General features: G+C 36.7%; 1 protein-coding gene across 1 annotated transcript; it reads left to right on the top strand.

Moving 5' to 3' along the window:
* Positions 1-1,438: 1,438 nt before the first annotated feature.
* Positions 1,439-14,158, top strand: MNX1 (motor neuron and pancreas homeobox 1). Its single transcript, XM_075316752.1, has 3 exons — positions 1,439-1,934; positions 7,182-7,342; positions 13,781-14,158. Exons 1-3 carry the CDS (start codon positions 1,439-1,441, stop codon positions 14,135-14,137), a joined length of 1,014 nt encoding a protein of 337 aa, XP_075172867.1. The 3' UTR covers positions 14,138-14,158.
* Positions 14,159-18,282: the final 4,124 nt, after the last annotated feature.

Here is an 18,282-nt window from a genome sequence, read left to right as displayed (position 1 = left end):
ATATTGCTCCACTAGATTTGCTAAAATATCACTGATTTAATTTGGGTAACATTAGCCTTTTCATATACAATATAGATATATATATATATATATATATATATATATATATATATATATATATATATATATATATCAATAAAAAATACTGTGTAATAGTGCACTCGTGTATATGTAGATGTACATACATTATTAGTGATGCGTATATGACTATATATAACCAGTGTTTATGTGTATATAGAATGCACTGTAGTGAACTAGTGCACATTTACTGTATCCATATACATTGACAATATATGTATTATCATATATATATAGTATATGCTGTAGTACACTACTGCAGATGCATATATAGGATTACTGTATTACACTACTGCACATGCATATATAAAATATACTGCACTATATACTGTATTACACTAGTGCTCATATCTACATATCTATAGATTACTAGTACTGACAATATGCAACCAGTGTGTGTATATATATATATATATATATACACACACACACACTGTATTACATACATATACATTACTAGTACTATATGTAACCAGTGTGTATGTGTCTATATATATATATATACACACACACACACACACACACACACACACACACACATATCTCTCTCTCTATATATATATATATCTACTGTATTACACTACTGTACATGTATATATAAGATATACTGTATTATATACTGTATTACACTAGTGCTCATATCTACATAGCTATAGATAACTAGTACTGACTATATGTAACCATTGTGTATATATATATATATATATATATATATATATATATACACTGGTTACATATATATATATATATATATATATATATATATATATATATATATATATATATATATATATATATATATATATATATATACTTTGTTATACTAGTGCACATGTGTAGATTTAGATGTCTGTACATTACTGGTGATGCTCTGCACGCAGCTCTGTGATTGGCGGAGGCGGAGTGGGGGCGGGGCTATGGATGCAGCCAGCTGTTAGTTTGCGCTCCAGGAGCCTCATTCATTGACAGGAGCAGGACTCTGGTCCCACCCATCTGAGTCTGTCACCAATCACAGTCTGGAGCCGAGGTGACCAATAGTCAGGACAGCAGGGCCTTCAAGTGACAGTGTACCCTGCTCCCGGGACTCCTGGAAGTGCAGCCCCGCGCTCCGCCACCTGCACTCTGCTCACCTGTACTCTGCTCTGACTCTGCCGCCTCCACGCTGCTCTGTACCTGCGGCTGCTCTGTGCCTGCGGCTGCTCTGTGCCTGCGGCTGCTCTGCGCCTGCTGCTGCTCTGCGCCTGTTGCTGCTCTGCGCCTGTTGCTGCTCTGCGCCTGTTGCTGCTCTGCCGCCCTGGACCTTTCTGTTGCTTGTGCTCCAGGGATTTGCTCTTCTCTGCGGTCCCGTCCCGGAGGATCCATGGAGAAGTCCAAGAACTTCCGGATAGACGCCCTCCTGGCAATGGATCCCCCGAAGCCGCAGACGTCCCCGCTGTCCCTGGTCACGTCCCTGTCCACCTCCTCCCTGTCCAGCAGTCCTCCCTCCGAGCACCCAGACCTAAGGACTGAGACCCCGTCTCCCCCTCGGACATGCGGACTACTTCCCAAGCCGGGCTTCCTCAGCGGCCACCAGCACCCTGGCACCATGATGGGCATACACCCCTCGGGGGGCACCGGCATCCCGCACCAGGCTCTGTACCCCCACCCCATCTATGGCTACTCTGCTGCAGCAGCCGCTCTGGCGGCCGGACAGCACCCAGGACTGCCCTACCCCTATTCCACCCACATGCAGGGCGCCCACCATGCCCACCATGCCTTGGACCCCCTCAAGATCGGCGCCGGAACATTCCAGCTGGACCACTGGCTGCGAACCTCCACTGCCAACATGATGATACCCAAGATGGCAGACTTCAATGGTGAGTACCCCAATTACTTTATCCTCTAAATGGCTAATGATGGCCGCTCTGTGATATAGAAAGAAATAGCGCCCCCCTGACCCAGAATGTCAGGAGGGATCCACAGATAGAGGAGAGCTAGGAAGGGGAAAGACAGGACGTCTGCCATGCAACATGATGAGCACCAATGCCCTCCTGGGGAGGAGAGTCCTACATAGGGACATCTACACTGTGTTATCTCTAATGATATTGTTACCTAATATTCAGTTTGTTTGTTTTTTCCCCGATTAGTTTTCTGTCATATATCTAATTGTTATATATTTTCCGTGCTCATGTATCACATCCCGAGATTGCCAATGTATATATATATATATATATATATATATATATATATATATATGAAAGCATGTGTATAGGTCCTCTTGCCGTGCTGAGCTTTATTGTTGTATGTGCACACATATAATCTTTAAAACTGTATGTGTGTGTCTGTATATATATATATATATATAAAATTAAATATATATATACATATACACACACACATATATATATATATATACATGTATATATACGCTTTTGTGAAACATATACAGTATATATACATATATATATATATATATATATATATATATATATATATATATATATATATATATATATATATATATATATATGCGTGTGTGTGTGTGTGCATATAGTAATAACAAACTCCGCATAGATAACAGATCATGGACAGACAGGTGGCCGAGTATGTAATGTAGCGGCCACAGTGCAGTGGGCTCCCGAATCTGGGGCTGGTATTCATATGAGGACCGGAGAGGTTATGTCCCCACATACGGAGCTGTCCGGGCGCCTTCGTCTTGCTAGTTTATAGTATCTCCACAAGGCCACAACCTTTTCTCTCACCAATGTAGATAGCCTCTACAACTATTATCACCATGACTGCAGTGCACCGTATATTATACCTATATTATACAGAGGATGACACAGAGGCGAAAGCATATAGGATAGATGGATGGATAGATAGGTAGATAGATAGATAAATAGATAGATAATAGATAGATATATAGAAGGATAGATAGATAATAGATAGATAGATAATAGATAGATATATAGAAGGATAGATAGATAATAGATAGATAATAGATAGATAATAGATAGATAGATAGATAGATAAATAGATTAATAGATAGATATATAGAAGGATAGCTAGATAATAGATAGATAATAGATAGATAGATAATAGATAGATAGATAGATAATAGATAGATAATAGATAGATAGATAGATAATAGATAGATAATAGATAGATAGAGGGATAGAAGGATAAATAGATTCATAATTAGATACAATATAGGATAGATAGAATCTTTTTCATTTGTCTGCCGAGATAACAATTATAGTTTGTCTTTATTATAGGTAATTCCCTACGTGACTATTTAATTCTATACTTTTTTACCTAATATATTGACATATATGGGGGAATGGGCTGCTGTCTTGTTTAACTGAAGAATTTAGCAAAAAATACAGTGATATTCCTCCTCAGAGATCTTTGCCATTTTGAGTTGTATATATCTCATAGAGATAAATAATAGATAGATAGATGGACAGATAGGTAGATAGATGGATAGACAGACAGATAAATAGATGGACAGATAGGTAGAGAGATGGACAGATAGGTAGATAGAGAGATGGACCGATAGGTAGATAGATGGATGGACAGATAAATAGATAGCTGGATAGATAGATAGATAGATAGATAGATAGATGGACAGATAAATAGATAGATGATAGATAGATGTACAGATACGTAGATAGATAGATGGACAGACAGATAGATAGATAGATGGACAGATAGATAGATATATAAGTGCCATACATATAATGTAACACTTGATACAAATAAATTAGACGTATAGTGGTAATTGACATCAACCTTTCTCTCTTTTTTTTTTTCTTTTTTCTTTCTTCTCATCAGGCTGTTACCACGATCCCCATGTTATCATTGCTTTGCGTCATTTTTTGTCACTTCCTCTGGAGGGTAAATAAGAAGCTTCAGGCTGTAGTGAAGATTAAGCTCCAAGGCTCTCTAGTAAAAGAAGTGCTGATTTATCAGATAGCAGGAATTACACGCTGGAACAAGGCGCTTTGCCACTTATCAGGCTGATTACAAATCACTGCTCCATTTCATCCTTCTCTTTCATGTTCTGTAATGGCCCTGAGACAGATTCCAGCAAGTCATCATCATCATCACCTTCTTCCTGTGCTGAGAACATGATATATATTTCATTGTGATCACAACTCCTTAAATTAAATCGCAGCTCTATGGGAATATTATTTCCTATTAAAGTGACATCCAGGTGTATTATGGCTGCAGGAGTGGGCCAGGATTATAATAGATTTAATAGATTATACAATGGATGCGACATTGGCGCGAAGAGCTATTGTTTTTGAAGGAGCACAAATTATTGGGAGATTTAAAGAGAATACAAAAGTGAGAGAGGCAGTAATATACAAAGGAAGAGAAAAGGGGAGAATAAAGAAACACAGACACAAAGAACAAGAGGGGAGAAACAAAAACAAATATACAAAGAGAAAGAAGGGAAAACACAGAAACATATACAAAGAGAAAGAAGGGAAAATACAGAAACATATATACAAAGAGAAAGAAGGGAAAATACAGAAACATATACAAAGAGAAAGAAGGGAAAATACAGAAACATATATACAAAGAGAAAGAAGGGAAGGCACAGAAATCTATCTACAAAGAGAAAGAAGGGAAAATACAGAAACATATACAAAGAGAAAGAAGGGAAGACAGAAACATATATACAAAGAGAAAGAAGGGAAGAAACAAAAACATATATACAAAGAGAAAGAAGGGAAAATACAGAAACATATACAAAGAGAAAGAAGGGAAGACACAGAAACATATACAAAGAGAAAGAAGGGAAGACACAGAAACATATATACAAAGAGAAAGAACGGAAAATACAGAAACATATATACAAAGAGAAAGAAGGGAAGACAGAAACATATATACAAAGAGAAAGAAGGGAAGACACAGAAACATATATACAAAGAGAAAGAAGGGAAGACACAGAAACATATATACAAAGAGAAAGAAGGGAAGACACATAAACATATATACAAAGAGAAAGAAGGGAAGACAGAAACATATACAAAGAGAAAGAAGGGAAAATACAGAAATATATATACAAAGAGAAAGAAGGGAAGGCATAGAAACATATATACAAAGAGAAAGAAGGGAAAATACAGAAACATATATACAAAGAGAAAGAAGGGAAAATACAGAAACATATATACAAAGAGAAAGAAGGGAAAATACAGAAACATATATATAAAGAGAAAGAAGGGAAAATACAGAATCATATATATAAACAGAAAGAAGGGAAAATACAGAAACATATATACAAAGAGAAAGAAGGGAAAATACAGAAACATATATACAAAGAGAAAGAAGGGAAAATACAGAAACATATATACAAAGAGAAAGAAGGGAAGACAGAAACATATATACAAAGAGAAAGAAGGGAAGACACAGAAACATATATACAAAGAGAAAGAAGGGAAGACACAGAAACTTATATACAAAGAGAAAGAAGGGAAGACAGAAACATATACAAAGAGAAAGAAGGGAAAATACAGAAACATATATACAAAGAGAAAGAAGGGAAAATACAGAAACATATATATAAAGAGAAAGAAGGGAAAATACAGAATCATATATATAAACAGAAAGAAGGGAAAATACAGAAACATATATACAAAGAGAAAGAAGGGAAAATACAGAAACATATATACAAAGAGAAAGAAGGGAAAATACAGAAACATGTATACAAAGAAAAAGAAGGGAAAATACACAAACATATATACAAAGAGAAAGAAGGGAAGACACAGAAAAATATATATAAAGACAAAGAAGGGAAAATACAGAAACATATACAACGAGAAAGAAGGGAAATTACAGAAACATATATACAAAGAGAAAGAAGGGAAGCCAGAAACATATATACAAAGAGAAAGAAGGGAAAATACAGAAGCATATATACAAAGACAAAGAAGGGAAAATACAGAAACATATATACAAAGAGAAAGAAGGGAAGACAGAAACATATATACAAAGAGAAAGAAAGGAAGACAGAAACATATATACAAAGAGAAAGAAAGGAAGACAGAAACATATACAAAGAGAAAGAAGGGAAAATACAGAAACATGTATACAAAGAGAAAGAAGGGAAGACACAGAAACATATATACAAAGAGAAAGAAAGGAAGACAAACATATACAAAGAGCAAGAGGGAAGAAACAAAAACAGACATTGTAATGTAAAGAGAGAAAGGAGAGATAAAAGAGGGAAGAAAGAAATGAGAAAAGATAGAGTTAAAAAAAAGACAAAATAAGACATAGTAGGAATACTGTATAGTCAAGAGGAGGGAAGAGAAAGATATTGGCTGCAAAATAGAGGGATAGGGGCTGAGAATAAAGATTATGCTATGATAATAGTAGTTCTGCTTATTATTATTAATAATAATAATAATCATCAGCATAATCATAAAATGTAAATAAAAGTGATGAAAGTCACAAATATAATGCAGATAAAGAGAGAAAGTGAGAAGGAAAGAGGCAGAAAATAGAACATAGATATTAAAAAATATAAAGTGTAACAATAAATATGTTTATAAAGAGATTGCAAATACACAGTGTTTATGTAGAGAGATTACATAGAAAAAGAAAGCTACATACACATACATTCAGGTAGAAACTGAGAATATAAGATATTTATCTAAATACATTTTAATGATCATCATTAGAATATTCATAATATTAAGAGATAGAAAATAGTGAAATGGAAATTATACTAGTAATGATAGATAGAAGCACACGATTGAGAATATATTAAATATATGTAAATAAATTGTGATATATATTTACAGAAATTTAAAGAGGAGGTTATACACATAATCCATGATTGTTATACATTCGTAGTTCTTATGAACTGTAGTTCTATTCTGTTGATGTAATGTTTCAATGGACTTTTATTTCACTCTCTTCTCTGTATGTAATAATGGTAATTACTAGTAGTAGTATATGAATTGTAGTATGTTGATGTAGTATACACACACACACACACACACATATTCTGCTTTCTTTTCTGTATATTATTAGCATTTGTATTATAAAACTTAATTATCTTTCTATATATGTATATTTAGTGTATTTAGCTTTCTTTCCTATGTTTGCAGCTCAGACTCAGTCCAATCTGCTGGGGAAATGCAGGAGACCCCGGACAGCTTTCACCAGCCAACAACTGCTGGAGCTGGAGCATCAGTTCAAGCTGAATAAATATCTCTCCAGACCCAAACGGTTTGAAGTGGCCACATCCCTCATGCTAACAGAAACACAGGTACATGGATAGTGCTGTGCCCTCAATGTCATATGTGCCCCCTATCTATCTATCTATCTATCTATCTATCTATCTATCTATCTATCTATTTATCCATTATCTATCCATCTATTTATCCATTATCTATCTATCTATTTATCCATTATCTATCTATCTATCTATCTATCTATCTATCTATCTATCTATCTATCTATCCATTATCTATCTATCTATCTATCTATTTATCCATTATCTATCTATTTATCCATTATCTATCTATTTATCTATCTATCTATTATCTATCTATCTATTATCTATCTATCTATCTATCTATCTATCTATCCATTATCTATCTATCTATCTATCTATCCATTATCTATCTATTCTATATTATATTCTATCTATCTATCTATCTATCCCTCTATCTATCTATCCCTCTATCTATCCCTCTATCTATCTATCTATTTATCCATTATCTATCTATCTATCTATCTATCTATCTATCTATCTATCTATCTATCTATCTATCTATCCATTGTCTATCTATTCTATATTATATTCTATCTATCTATCTATCTATCTATCTATCTATCTATCTATCTATCTATCCCTCTATCTATCCCTCTATCTATCTATCCCTCTATCTATCTATCTATCTATCTATCCCTCTATCTATCTATCTATCTATCTATCTATCTATCTATCTATCTATCTATCTATCTATCTATCTATCTATCTATCTATCTATCTATCTATCTATCCCTCTATCTATCTATCTATCTATCTATCTATCTATCTATCTATCTATCTATCTATATATCTATCTATCTATCTATCTATCTATCTATCTATCTATCTGTAACAGTCCAGTTATAGTAAATGTTTAATTATTGTCATGGCTGTCAATGATTTCTACAAAGTTATTCTGTGGTTTTATACTTCTCTGTTCTCTCTCATGGCACACACCACATTTATCTTGATTGAGTAGTACCAGAGTTTTACCAACTCTTAAAGGTATTTGCTAAAAGTAATTTGATACATTATAACTGGCACATTTTTCTTACTGTTTTTTTTCTACTATGGTATAATAATAATAATAATAATAATAATAATAATAATAATTTTACACCAGGATTCATTATTAGCTGAAAATTCCCTTCCTTGTCTGACTGCAATGAACTGAATTGTATTATACATGATGTGATCAGTTCCTTTCATCTTGTGTCCCTTGTGCTGAGCTTTGTGGTGCATCTACAATAATTGCTATTTGCATATTCAGTATTTGGTTGCTTTGATTAATAACTGCAGCATGGAAGATTAGAATATATACTACACAGAACAAGGGATATTTGCTAATTAGATGAGTAGCAATCCTATTATAAATGTTATATAGTAAATATAAGGGTGTGATAATTATTGTGTAGTTTACAAAGTTTAGGATAGATGGAGATAATTGATAGATAGATAGATAGATAGATAGATAGATAGATAGAAAGAAGGAGAGTTAGATACATAGATATATAGATCACAGATAGATAATATATAGATGGAGATGATAGATAATAGATAGAAGGATACATAGATAGATAGATAAATAGACAGATAGACTATAGGCTAGATAGATAGATGATAGATAGATAGATTATAGGATAGATAGATAGATTATAGGATAGATAGATAGATAGATAGAAAGAAAGATGGATAAATGGATGCATAGATAGATAGATAATACATAGATAAATAAACAAATATATAAAAGAAAAGGTAGCACTTCCAGTATACTTACAGTTAAAAACAGGACTTTATTAGCCCAGTGGTGAGGTTTTGTTTCAAATGAACCGTTCTCAAGCAATTTTTTTTTTATAAATAGATAGACATATAGATAGATAAATAGATAGATAGATAAAATATAGGATAGATGGATAGATCATAATGTAGCTAGATAGATAATATATAGACAACATGATAATAAATAGATAATAGATGGGATAGATAAATGATAGAAGGATAGAATAGATAGATGATAGATAATAATAATACAATAATTAAAATCATTATTATAAAATAATTGCCACAATCTATGTAGATCATCCACACAGCTGTAACTCTAATATCACCTAGAGAAGGTTATGAGAACAGCGCCCCCTATAGTTTGGAATTTTAATAAAAAATTATCATTGTGACCTTGTTAAAATCCTGCGCCAATGTTAATATCTAAATGAATATCCTGTAATGCCGTCTAGTTATCTAATCTAGGTTTCCAGCTTCTATTAGTGGAGATGCGGTAAATATAATATAATACACAATTACAGGTGCTGTGGTTATTACATTATACATTGTATCCGTACATTTGGAGAGGACAGGCGCAGGGTAGATAAGGATACCTCTATTATATACAGAGGTAAGGACTAAGCAGCTGGTGTTTCCCTGCTACAGAACCTTATATAACGGGATGGATGTGGTGAATAACAATGGTGGAAGATGAATGGAAGTGATCCGCTTATACACCAAATTGGATATTATTATTTTAATATTTTTTTCCCAATTAAATTGGATATTACTAGTTAGAACAAAACCTTCTTCTGCTTGTAATAACCAATATGATCTGTAGCTTTACCAGCAATTGTAAAATTATTTTTTTTATGCAAAAACAATATTTTTGTTTGGTGATACATACTTAGTAATAATATGGAGGAGCATTAGTAAATGTATAACATGATTATGATTTTATAATTATAATACTATATGTTAAAAGTATGTGATGTGTTGTGGATATAGTCAGGGATTTTCTTGTTTAGTGAATATATTAGATAATCAAGTCTGTGGAATTAATAGCGCTGTATAAGAGAGTAAAAGAACCAAATATAATAACAATAATAATATTTATTCAGCGCTATTAATTCCACAGTGCTTTACATACATTGGAAACACTGTCCCCATTGGGGCTCACAATCTAGAGTCCCTAACTTTATGTTTTTGGAGTGTGGGAGGAAACCGGAGGAAACCCACGCAAACACGGGGAGAACATACAAACTCATTGCAGATGTTGTCCTTGGTGGGATTTGAACCGAGGACCCCAGTGCTGCAAGACTGCAGTGCTAACCACTGAGCCACATATAGAAACATTAATGCAGATCACTGTGTTCTGTGAGAGGGACAAAAAAACATAAGGCAAAATATGTGTGAACATGGAAAAAACATGTAAGATATGATTCACAACACTTCTAACTCTTGACCTCTGAACTGCAATGATAGTGGCTGATGATATTTCTGTAATGTGTGAATATCATTTATACCTCAGTGTAAATAAGAAGATGGTGGCATGACTGGGGGCTAAAGGGAAGCAGGCAAAAAATACTTTTCTTTGACCAGGGTTCTTAGATATAGGACAAGGACTGTGAACTGATATAGGACATGGACTGTGAACTGAACTTTTGCTACAGTAAAAGAAAAGATACATGTGGTCCCTCCTTTTGAATTGGGGTCCTCAAGAACACTGAATTAAAATGACATAGCCATTCTTTTTCATATTTCTATTGGAATTTTGGTTGGTTTTGGAACTCCCATAGAAGTGAATGGAGAGTGATGCACATATGTAATGATGCCCATGCAATAAAAGGAGAGGCAGGGGTCCAGCACACACAATTATCAGACATGTATGGCTTTTTATGTGAATTTGTCATACAAAGGAACTCTGCTTTGGTCAACAAGACAATGTGTTCTACTCCCGACCATACTCCTATATCATTTGGCTTCTTTTTTGCAAAAGTCTATGTAGCTGATGAAGAACTGATTACAAAATACATACAGCTGCACTCTAAAATACTAACAATGAATAGGGGAACTCTAGTATTGCATTACTGCTATAGGAATATTTGAAAAAAGAGATATTTAGCGTATGTATTGGCCAATGCATGTGAGCCCAGTAACCATCGACAAGGTGATCTCAATATACTGGGACTCTTAAGTCAAATGCCTCTGCCTGGGTTAAAAACTTACATGTCTGGGCAGCTATCCAGCTATAATGGAGGATGGACACAGTCTGGTTACAGACGCCAGCGGAAGACACAATAACTACAAAATACATACAGCTGCACCCTAGAATGCTAACAATGAATAAGGGAACTCTGCTATTGCATTACAGCTATAGGAATATTTAAAAAAAGCGATACTTAGCTTATGTATTGGCCAATGTATGTGAGTCCGATAACCACAACAAGGTGTATCTCAATATACTGGGACCTATTTTGTAGTTATATTGTGTTTTCAGCTAGCAACTGTTCACAACTGTTGGATGTGCGGGTCAGTCTTTTTGATGTAGAAATGCTGTCATTGAGGACAATGTGTAGTCTCTGCAGAATATGGTGGGAAGTAGTTCAATCTGACTGGGAAATCTTGGTACTATCATATTATGTACTAAGACAGTAAAACTGCACAATGGGGCCCATCTCTATGGGGCCCATCTCTAGCACAGATGTATTATTATATTATTCCAATTAATACTAGAATAGAAGAGCTGCCACTATTTCTTATATAACCATATGCAGAGGGCTTTTCTATATTCCTGAAAGGTAGACATGATAATTATTATCATTATATTAGTATTATTATTATTACTATTTTTTTCTCCTCCAATGTTTTATATTAACAGTCTCCTATTTCCTAAGGAACATCTCACTTCTGGTTACACTAGCCACAATATTTGCTCCAATATTTCCTAGGATATTGCTTACCAATATCTTCCAGATTGTAGGATTTATTCATTTCATTATCACAGGTATCATCTCAGGGGAAATATACTCCTATGCCTTTTAGTTTATTACCCCAAACTTATAATAATAAGTTTAATATAACATGTACGTAATGGTGACGTGTATGACACTATCCAGTACAGTAGACCACAATCCAAGCTCTAGAGGTTGAGTCACTGTATTGCGGCCATAGCCAAACGCTTTCCGTGCCTCAAACTTGATAATGTTACTCTCCTGTGTTCAGCGTTGACCGAAAATATGATCCACACTGGAAAAGAACATTTCGGGTTCTTCCCACAAATAGTCATTGTGCGAAAATAATGCAGTTGAGCTGAAGAATGTATTAAGGCATTCTGGAGGAGATTTATTAAGACTGTTGTTTTCTTCCCAAGTCTTAATGGATTTGGGTACCTTTGGATTGTCCATGCACCAGAACATTTTAGCAAAGACAGTTTTTTTTGGTGTACATTATAGGAAATTAGTAGAAAAAAGCAGTAGTCCAGAAAGTTCCAAAAAACAAATGTATTCACCCATATGTCAAGTTAATGTATCCCTTCCATGGAGCTATGGAAAAATTGAAATGCTGCATTTTCTTCTAATCACTAGTTCCCAAAGTTCCCAAGAAAACTGTTTACTCAGATTTAAAAAAAAAATCCATAAAACCAATGAACAAAACATGCAAAAAAACATAGCCTTTCAGCTCTTCAGATATCCATGAATAAGGAAGTCTTCTGCCAAAACACATAGGTTAACCCAGTGTGTCTGAACCATGATGGTTTAAAGAGGACCAACCAACAGGATTTTCATATATAAACTAAAGCCAGTGCTATACTGGCGCTATCATGCTTATCCTATACATACCTTTAATTGTAAGATCGGATGTATAGTTTCTGAAATACAGGCAAGTAAGGTTTGTGAAATGCACTGTTATTTGATTGATAGAAGCTGCAGAATATCTAATAAGTGGGTCGAGTGTTACTGGTTATTCCCGCCCCTGTCTGCCTGCCTATCCTTACTCCGCTGTCTCTGTTATTACAAGGTGAGGAAGGACAGGGGGGGGGGGAAGGCAGACAGGGGCGGGAATAAGTGTCAAAACCCAGCTATTGGATATTCCGTTGCACCTCTCATCAAATAACAGCGCATTTTACAAACTTTACTTGCCTATATTTCAGAAAGTATACATCCAATCTCACAACTAAAGGTATGTATAGAATCAGCATGATAGCGCCAGTATAGCACTGGCTTTAGTTTATATATGAAAATCCTGGTGGTTGGTCCTCTTTAACAATCTGTAAACCGATTTTAATAATGAGACAATAAACTTCTATAGTATTACTTACCATCTGTCCATTCTCTGGAAGCTGGAGATTCCTATTTCTCTTCAGAGCTATGTTGCTTTTTTTTTTACATAGGGATGAATATACTTGTTGTTTTTTGATCTTGTTGGGGTGCTTTTTTCATCTACTATACTGTATGATCACTTTTTATTGTGTTGATCCCCTTCTATTTTTTTTACAGTAAATTTATCACACTGCGGTTGGCCTGTTAAATTGCAAAATTACAGATCTGATACAAATGGGCAAACAAAAAAATTACAGAAATGTGTAAATTATATCCAAGTAAAGTGGAAATATTTGATGAGTTGTTTCATGTTACTGTAAAGCCCCATTTCTTTAAAATGACTAAACATTTCCCATTTTCCCAACAGGTTAAGATATGGTTCCAAAACAGACGTATGAAGTGGAAGAGAAGCAAGAAGGCCAAGGAACAGGCCGTCCAAGATGCTGAGAAACAAAGAGGAAGCAAAGCCAGCTGCGAGGAGAAATGTTCAGAGGACAATCAGGAAGACAAGTCCTCCAACTACCATATACATCCCAGGGGGGAGCCGCTCAAAGCAGGCAGTCGTCTGCCAAGGGACTATACAGACAGTGAGGAAGAGGAGGAGGATCGGGAAGATGAGGAAGATGAGGATCATAGAGATGACAAGCACTTCTACCATCATTCATCTGAGTGTACATCTGAAGAGGAGGAGAATAGTCATCAGCAGAACAGTCAGCTGCACTGAGACTGTGCTGATACAAAGTATATGGACACCACCTTTAAGTGTTATCATGGACTCAGAAGGCTTACGGCCTCAGTGTTATAAATGGCAGCCATCCCCCCTTTCTCATGTCTACTAGGATTATCAAAGACAAGGAGATATATTGATAAGAAAATGTCATTTTATCCCCAACGAGACTTGTTCCTCTGCCTCTGGTCAAGTTCACCCATTGTCTTATATTACTGATGATGCTCAGTGAGCTCTTCAGTGGACATTGTTCCATTTCTGTCTTAGGTAGGCATTATAAAGGCCTCCATACACATCAGACTAATGTCAGCCGAACCCTCATATATAGATGGATTCAGCTGACCATCTAATATATGTATGGGGGTCCCGGGCAAATGATTGTTGGGGGAGTTAAGGATCCGCCAAGTCTGATTTTGGACAACCATTCCTTTTGTTATCTAAAGATAAGCCACCAAATATGTCTGACAGCGGCTCTATCATAGCGCGAACTCTCCTGTATATGGGAGAGAGGGCGAAAATATCTGCCGGATGAACAATCGACCCATCCATTGTTCAGCCGACAGCTATCTAAAGGGTATGGGGGCTTAAAGGGGTATTTCCATCTTCGAGATGTTATCCCAATATGTAGTAGGTGTAATAATAATATTAGCAAATAATTCCAATTAGAAATGTAGTATAGTTCTCCTGATTTGCTGTGTCTTAAGCGGGCTTTACATGCTGCGACATCGCCCGAGCGATCTCGTTGGGGTCACGGAATTTGTGACGCACATCCGGTCGCTTTAGCGATGTCATTGCGTGTGACACCTATGAGCGATTTTGAATCGTGGCAAAAACGTTCAAAATCGCTCATCGGTGACATGGGGGTCCATTCTCAAATATCGTTGCTGATCGGTGTACGAAGTAGTTCGTCGCTCCTGCGGCAGCACACATCGCTATGTGTGACACCGCAGGAACGAGGAACCTCACCTTACCTGCGGCCGCTGGCAATGAGGAAGGAAGGAGGTGGGCGGGATGATACGTCCCGCTCATCTCCGCCCCTCTGCTTCTATTGGGCGGCGGTTCAGTGACGCTGCTGTGACGTCGCTGTGACGCTGAATGAACAGCCCCCTTAGAAAGGAGGCGGTTCGCCGGTCACAGCGACGTCGGTAGGCAGGTAAGTAGTGTGACGGGTCCGCGCGATGTTGTGCGCCACGGGCAGCGATTTGCCCGTGTCGCACAACCGATGGGGGCAGGTACGCACACTAGCGATATCGGTCACGATATCGCAGCGTGTAAAGCGGCCTTAACTCCATGTAGGGCATTGCAGGACCTTAGGTATGTATAGTAACGACCACGCATATAGTGACACTCCATTAGCTGTTAGTGGTCGTAACCATGGATGCCATAGCTGTTGCAATGTCCTGCACATGACAAATCCGAGGAACTATACTACATTTCTAATTAAAGGTACTTACAAATATTATTATTATTACACGTAATAAAAATTGGTATAGGACCTTGGAGATGGGAATAACCCTTTCAGTATGAATAAAGTGTGAATAGACTGAGGAGAGGGAGATGGTGGCCGGACATGGATTCTCTGTGTCATGACCACTTGTGTTTGTTCTCTGTATATGTTTACTTTCTGAATGGTAAACCTGCTGGAGATACTGGGACTATATACTGTATTTTTATATATTGTATTTATAAAAGAAAAGATACCTCTACTTATGCATGCTAAATTATTATTATTTAGCTTTCTCTATTGTAGGGATGGTGTGTAAAATAAATTTGTTTTTTTACGAGAATTACTTACGTAGACTTTTTTTTATATGACATTAATATCCATCCATCTATTTTTGTGGTTTAAATTATTATGAATTTGTTGCCCATTCTCGGTCACCAAGCTTTGCTTACTTTCCAAAAAAGTTGGTAAAATTTGTGTAAAAATGGCAGAAATTGTTTTTTACAAAACATGAATTCTGGTGTAAGCACTGCAGTGTTCACCCTCCTTCCTTTGTTAAAGGGAATTTGTCAGCAGGTTTTTGCTATGTAATCTGAAAGCAGCATGATGTAGGGGCTGAGACAATGATTCCACTGTCTTATTGGGCTGTGTGGTGTGTGTGTTTCAATAAAATCAGTATCTTATCAGCAGGAGATTATCACTAGAGGACTAGGAGTCTTTTTCCTCCTAGTCAACGTCTCTGTAACCCCGCCCCCACACCACTGATTAGCAGTTTTTTTGTCAATGTATAGTGTACACAGGAAGCTGCCAATGAAATCAGAGGTGTGGGTGGGATTTCACAGGGCTCACAATTCTCAGCATTGCTACATCTGCAGCAGAGTAAACAGTGAATGTATCAAAATGACAGCATGAGAACCAGCAACTGAAACATCACTGGAATCAGTGTCTCAGCCTCTACACCATGCTGCTCTCAGATTACATAGCAAAAACCTGATGACAGATTCCCTTTAAGTATAGAATTTCACCAGATATATTTCTGTGATTTATTTTTTAATTTTCATTTGTGATAATTATTTATTATAAAGATAATTTTTTGCAGTAGGATCAATATGAACTAGCTATTTTAGATACTACTATTACTAGCTACTAATGTTAGTTGCACATACAAACTTTTCTAAAAGGAATAGTACCCAAAAGACAAGCCCTTTCCTCAATGCTCCCTACAAATTGCAAAAAAATGACGGGGGTTAAAAGAAAATGATAGAAAGTAGAAGTGTTGCCTTTAGCCAATTTAATATGCATACAAATATATGGAGCAAGGAAAGGGTGTGGACATATGACAGCACCCACAATTGCCTATGAGCCTTTTCCCTACCACCATTTGCCTATAATTTTACATACACGTTTTTTTACATTCCCTATGATTTTTAGCATATTAAGATATTGCACTATGAAGTTATTCTGTCCTAGAAGCAATATTACTAGAGCATAATATATTTGTAAGGCAGTGCCATAGAAAAGCTCCATACAATAGTCTAGGGAGGTCGGAACCAAAAATGGCCTAAGTGTACCAAGCATGGAGGATCAAAGTCAGGAGATCCAATACAAAAGGAAATGCTCAGGATCAGAACAGACAATTATTAGGTCACTGACTATTTTGACCATATAATCATTTTTATGCAGATTTTCCATTTCCGAGAGGTATAAACTTGAATGCTCATTGGATGAAACAGATCAGGTGACGTGTATTTGTGTAATGAGAGAGGGTGCAGCCTAAGGAAACACCCTTTACCAAGATGTTCAGAATAATTAGGCAGCTTTTTTTCCTTCAGCAAAATGGGCCAAAAATAGATTTAAATAATTTTAAAAAGTCAGATTTTTTTTCTCACACAGGGATGCAGCACTCTAAGGCCCTGTGCGCACTTACCGGCTCTTGCCACGGATTTTCTGCGGTTTTGCTGCATGTTTCGCTGCAGAAAATGTTCATAACATCTCTGCAGTAAATCACCAGCAAAACCTATGGGAAAAAAAAATCCTGTGCGCACTAGGCGGGTTTTGACAGCTGCATGTTTTGCTGCGGGATTCCCACAGCAAAAACAATTGCATGTCAATTCTTTTCCGCACGTCGCTGCGGGATTTCACTCCATTGACTGTAATGTAATTGTGAAATCCCGCAGGGAATAACGCAGGCAGCAAATTCTGTGCGGTTCATTGCATTTTCCTGCGTTATTCCCTGCGGTATTTCGCGGTTTACCTCCGGTAATGTACATCATTTGCCTGCGGTTTTGCAGGGAAGTGATGTCATTACAGGAAGAGGAAGCAGAGCAGAGAGTAAACACACACAGATCACAGACACACACAGACATCACAGACATAGAACGCAGACACAGACATATAGAACACACATAGAAAGCAAACGGAAATATAGAAAACAAAACACGTGGGCTCCGCTGTATATTTACCGTCCAGTCGAGGTAAGCACACAGCGGCGGCCCGGTATTCTCAGGCTGGGGAGGGAGAGGGGCAGGGTTAATGTCCCCCCGCCTCCCTCGCCCTCCCGCAGCCGAGAATATCAGCCGCAGCTGCCCCGGGACTGTCGCATGCATTATGCGGCAGTACCGGAGTGTCCCCGGCTCTTCCTGCTGCCGTGTAGCAGTGGGTGTCAGGGTAATACAAGGAGTTAATGGTGGCGGATCAC

Source organism: Anomaloglossus baeobatrachus, chromosome 6 (assembly GCF_048569485.1).
Source record: "Anomaloglossus baeobatrachus isolate aAnoBae1 chromosome 6, aAnoBae1.hap1, whole genome shotgun sequence".
Classification (NCBI taxonomy): domain Eukaryota; kingdom Metazoa; phylum Chordata; class Amphibia; order Anura; family Aromobatidae; genus Anomaloglossus; species Anomaloglossus baeobatrachus.
Note: the sequence above shows the minus strand (reverse complement) of the source record. Positions and strands in the feature narration are given on the sequence as shown.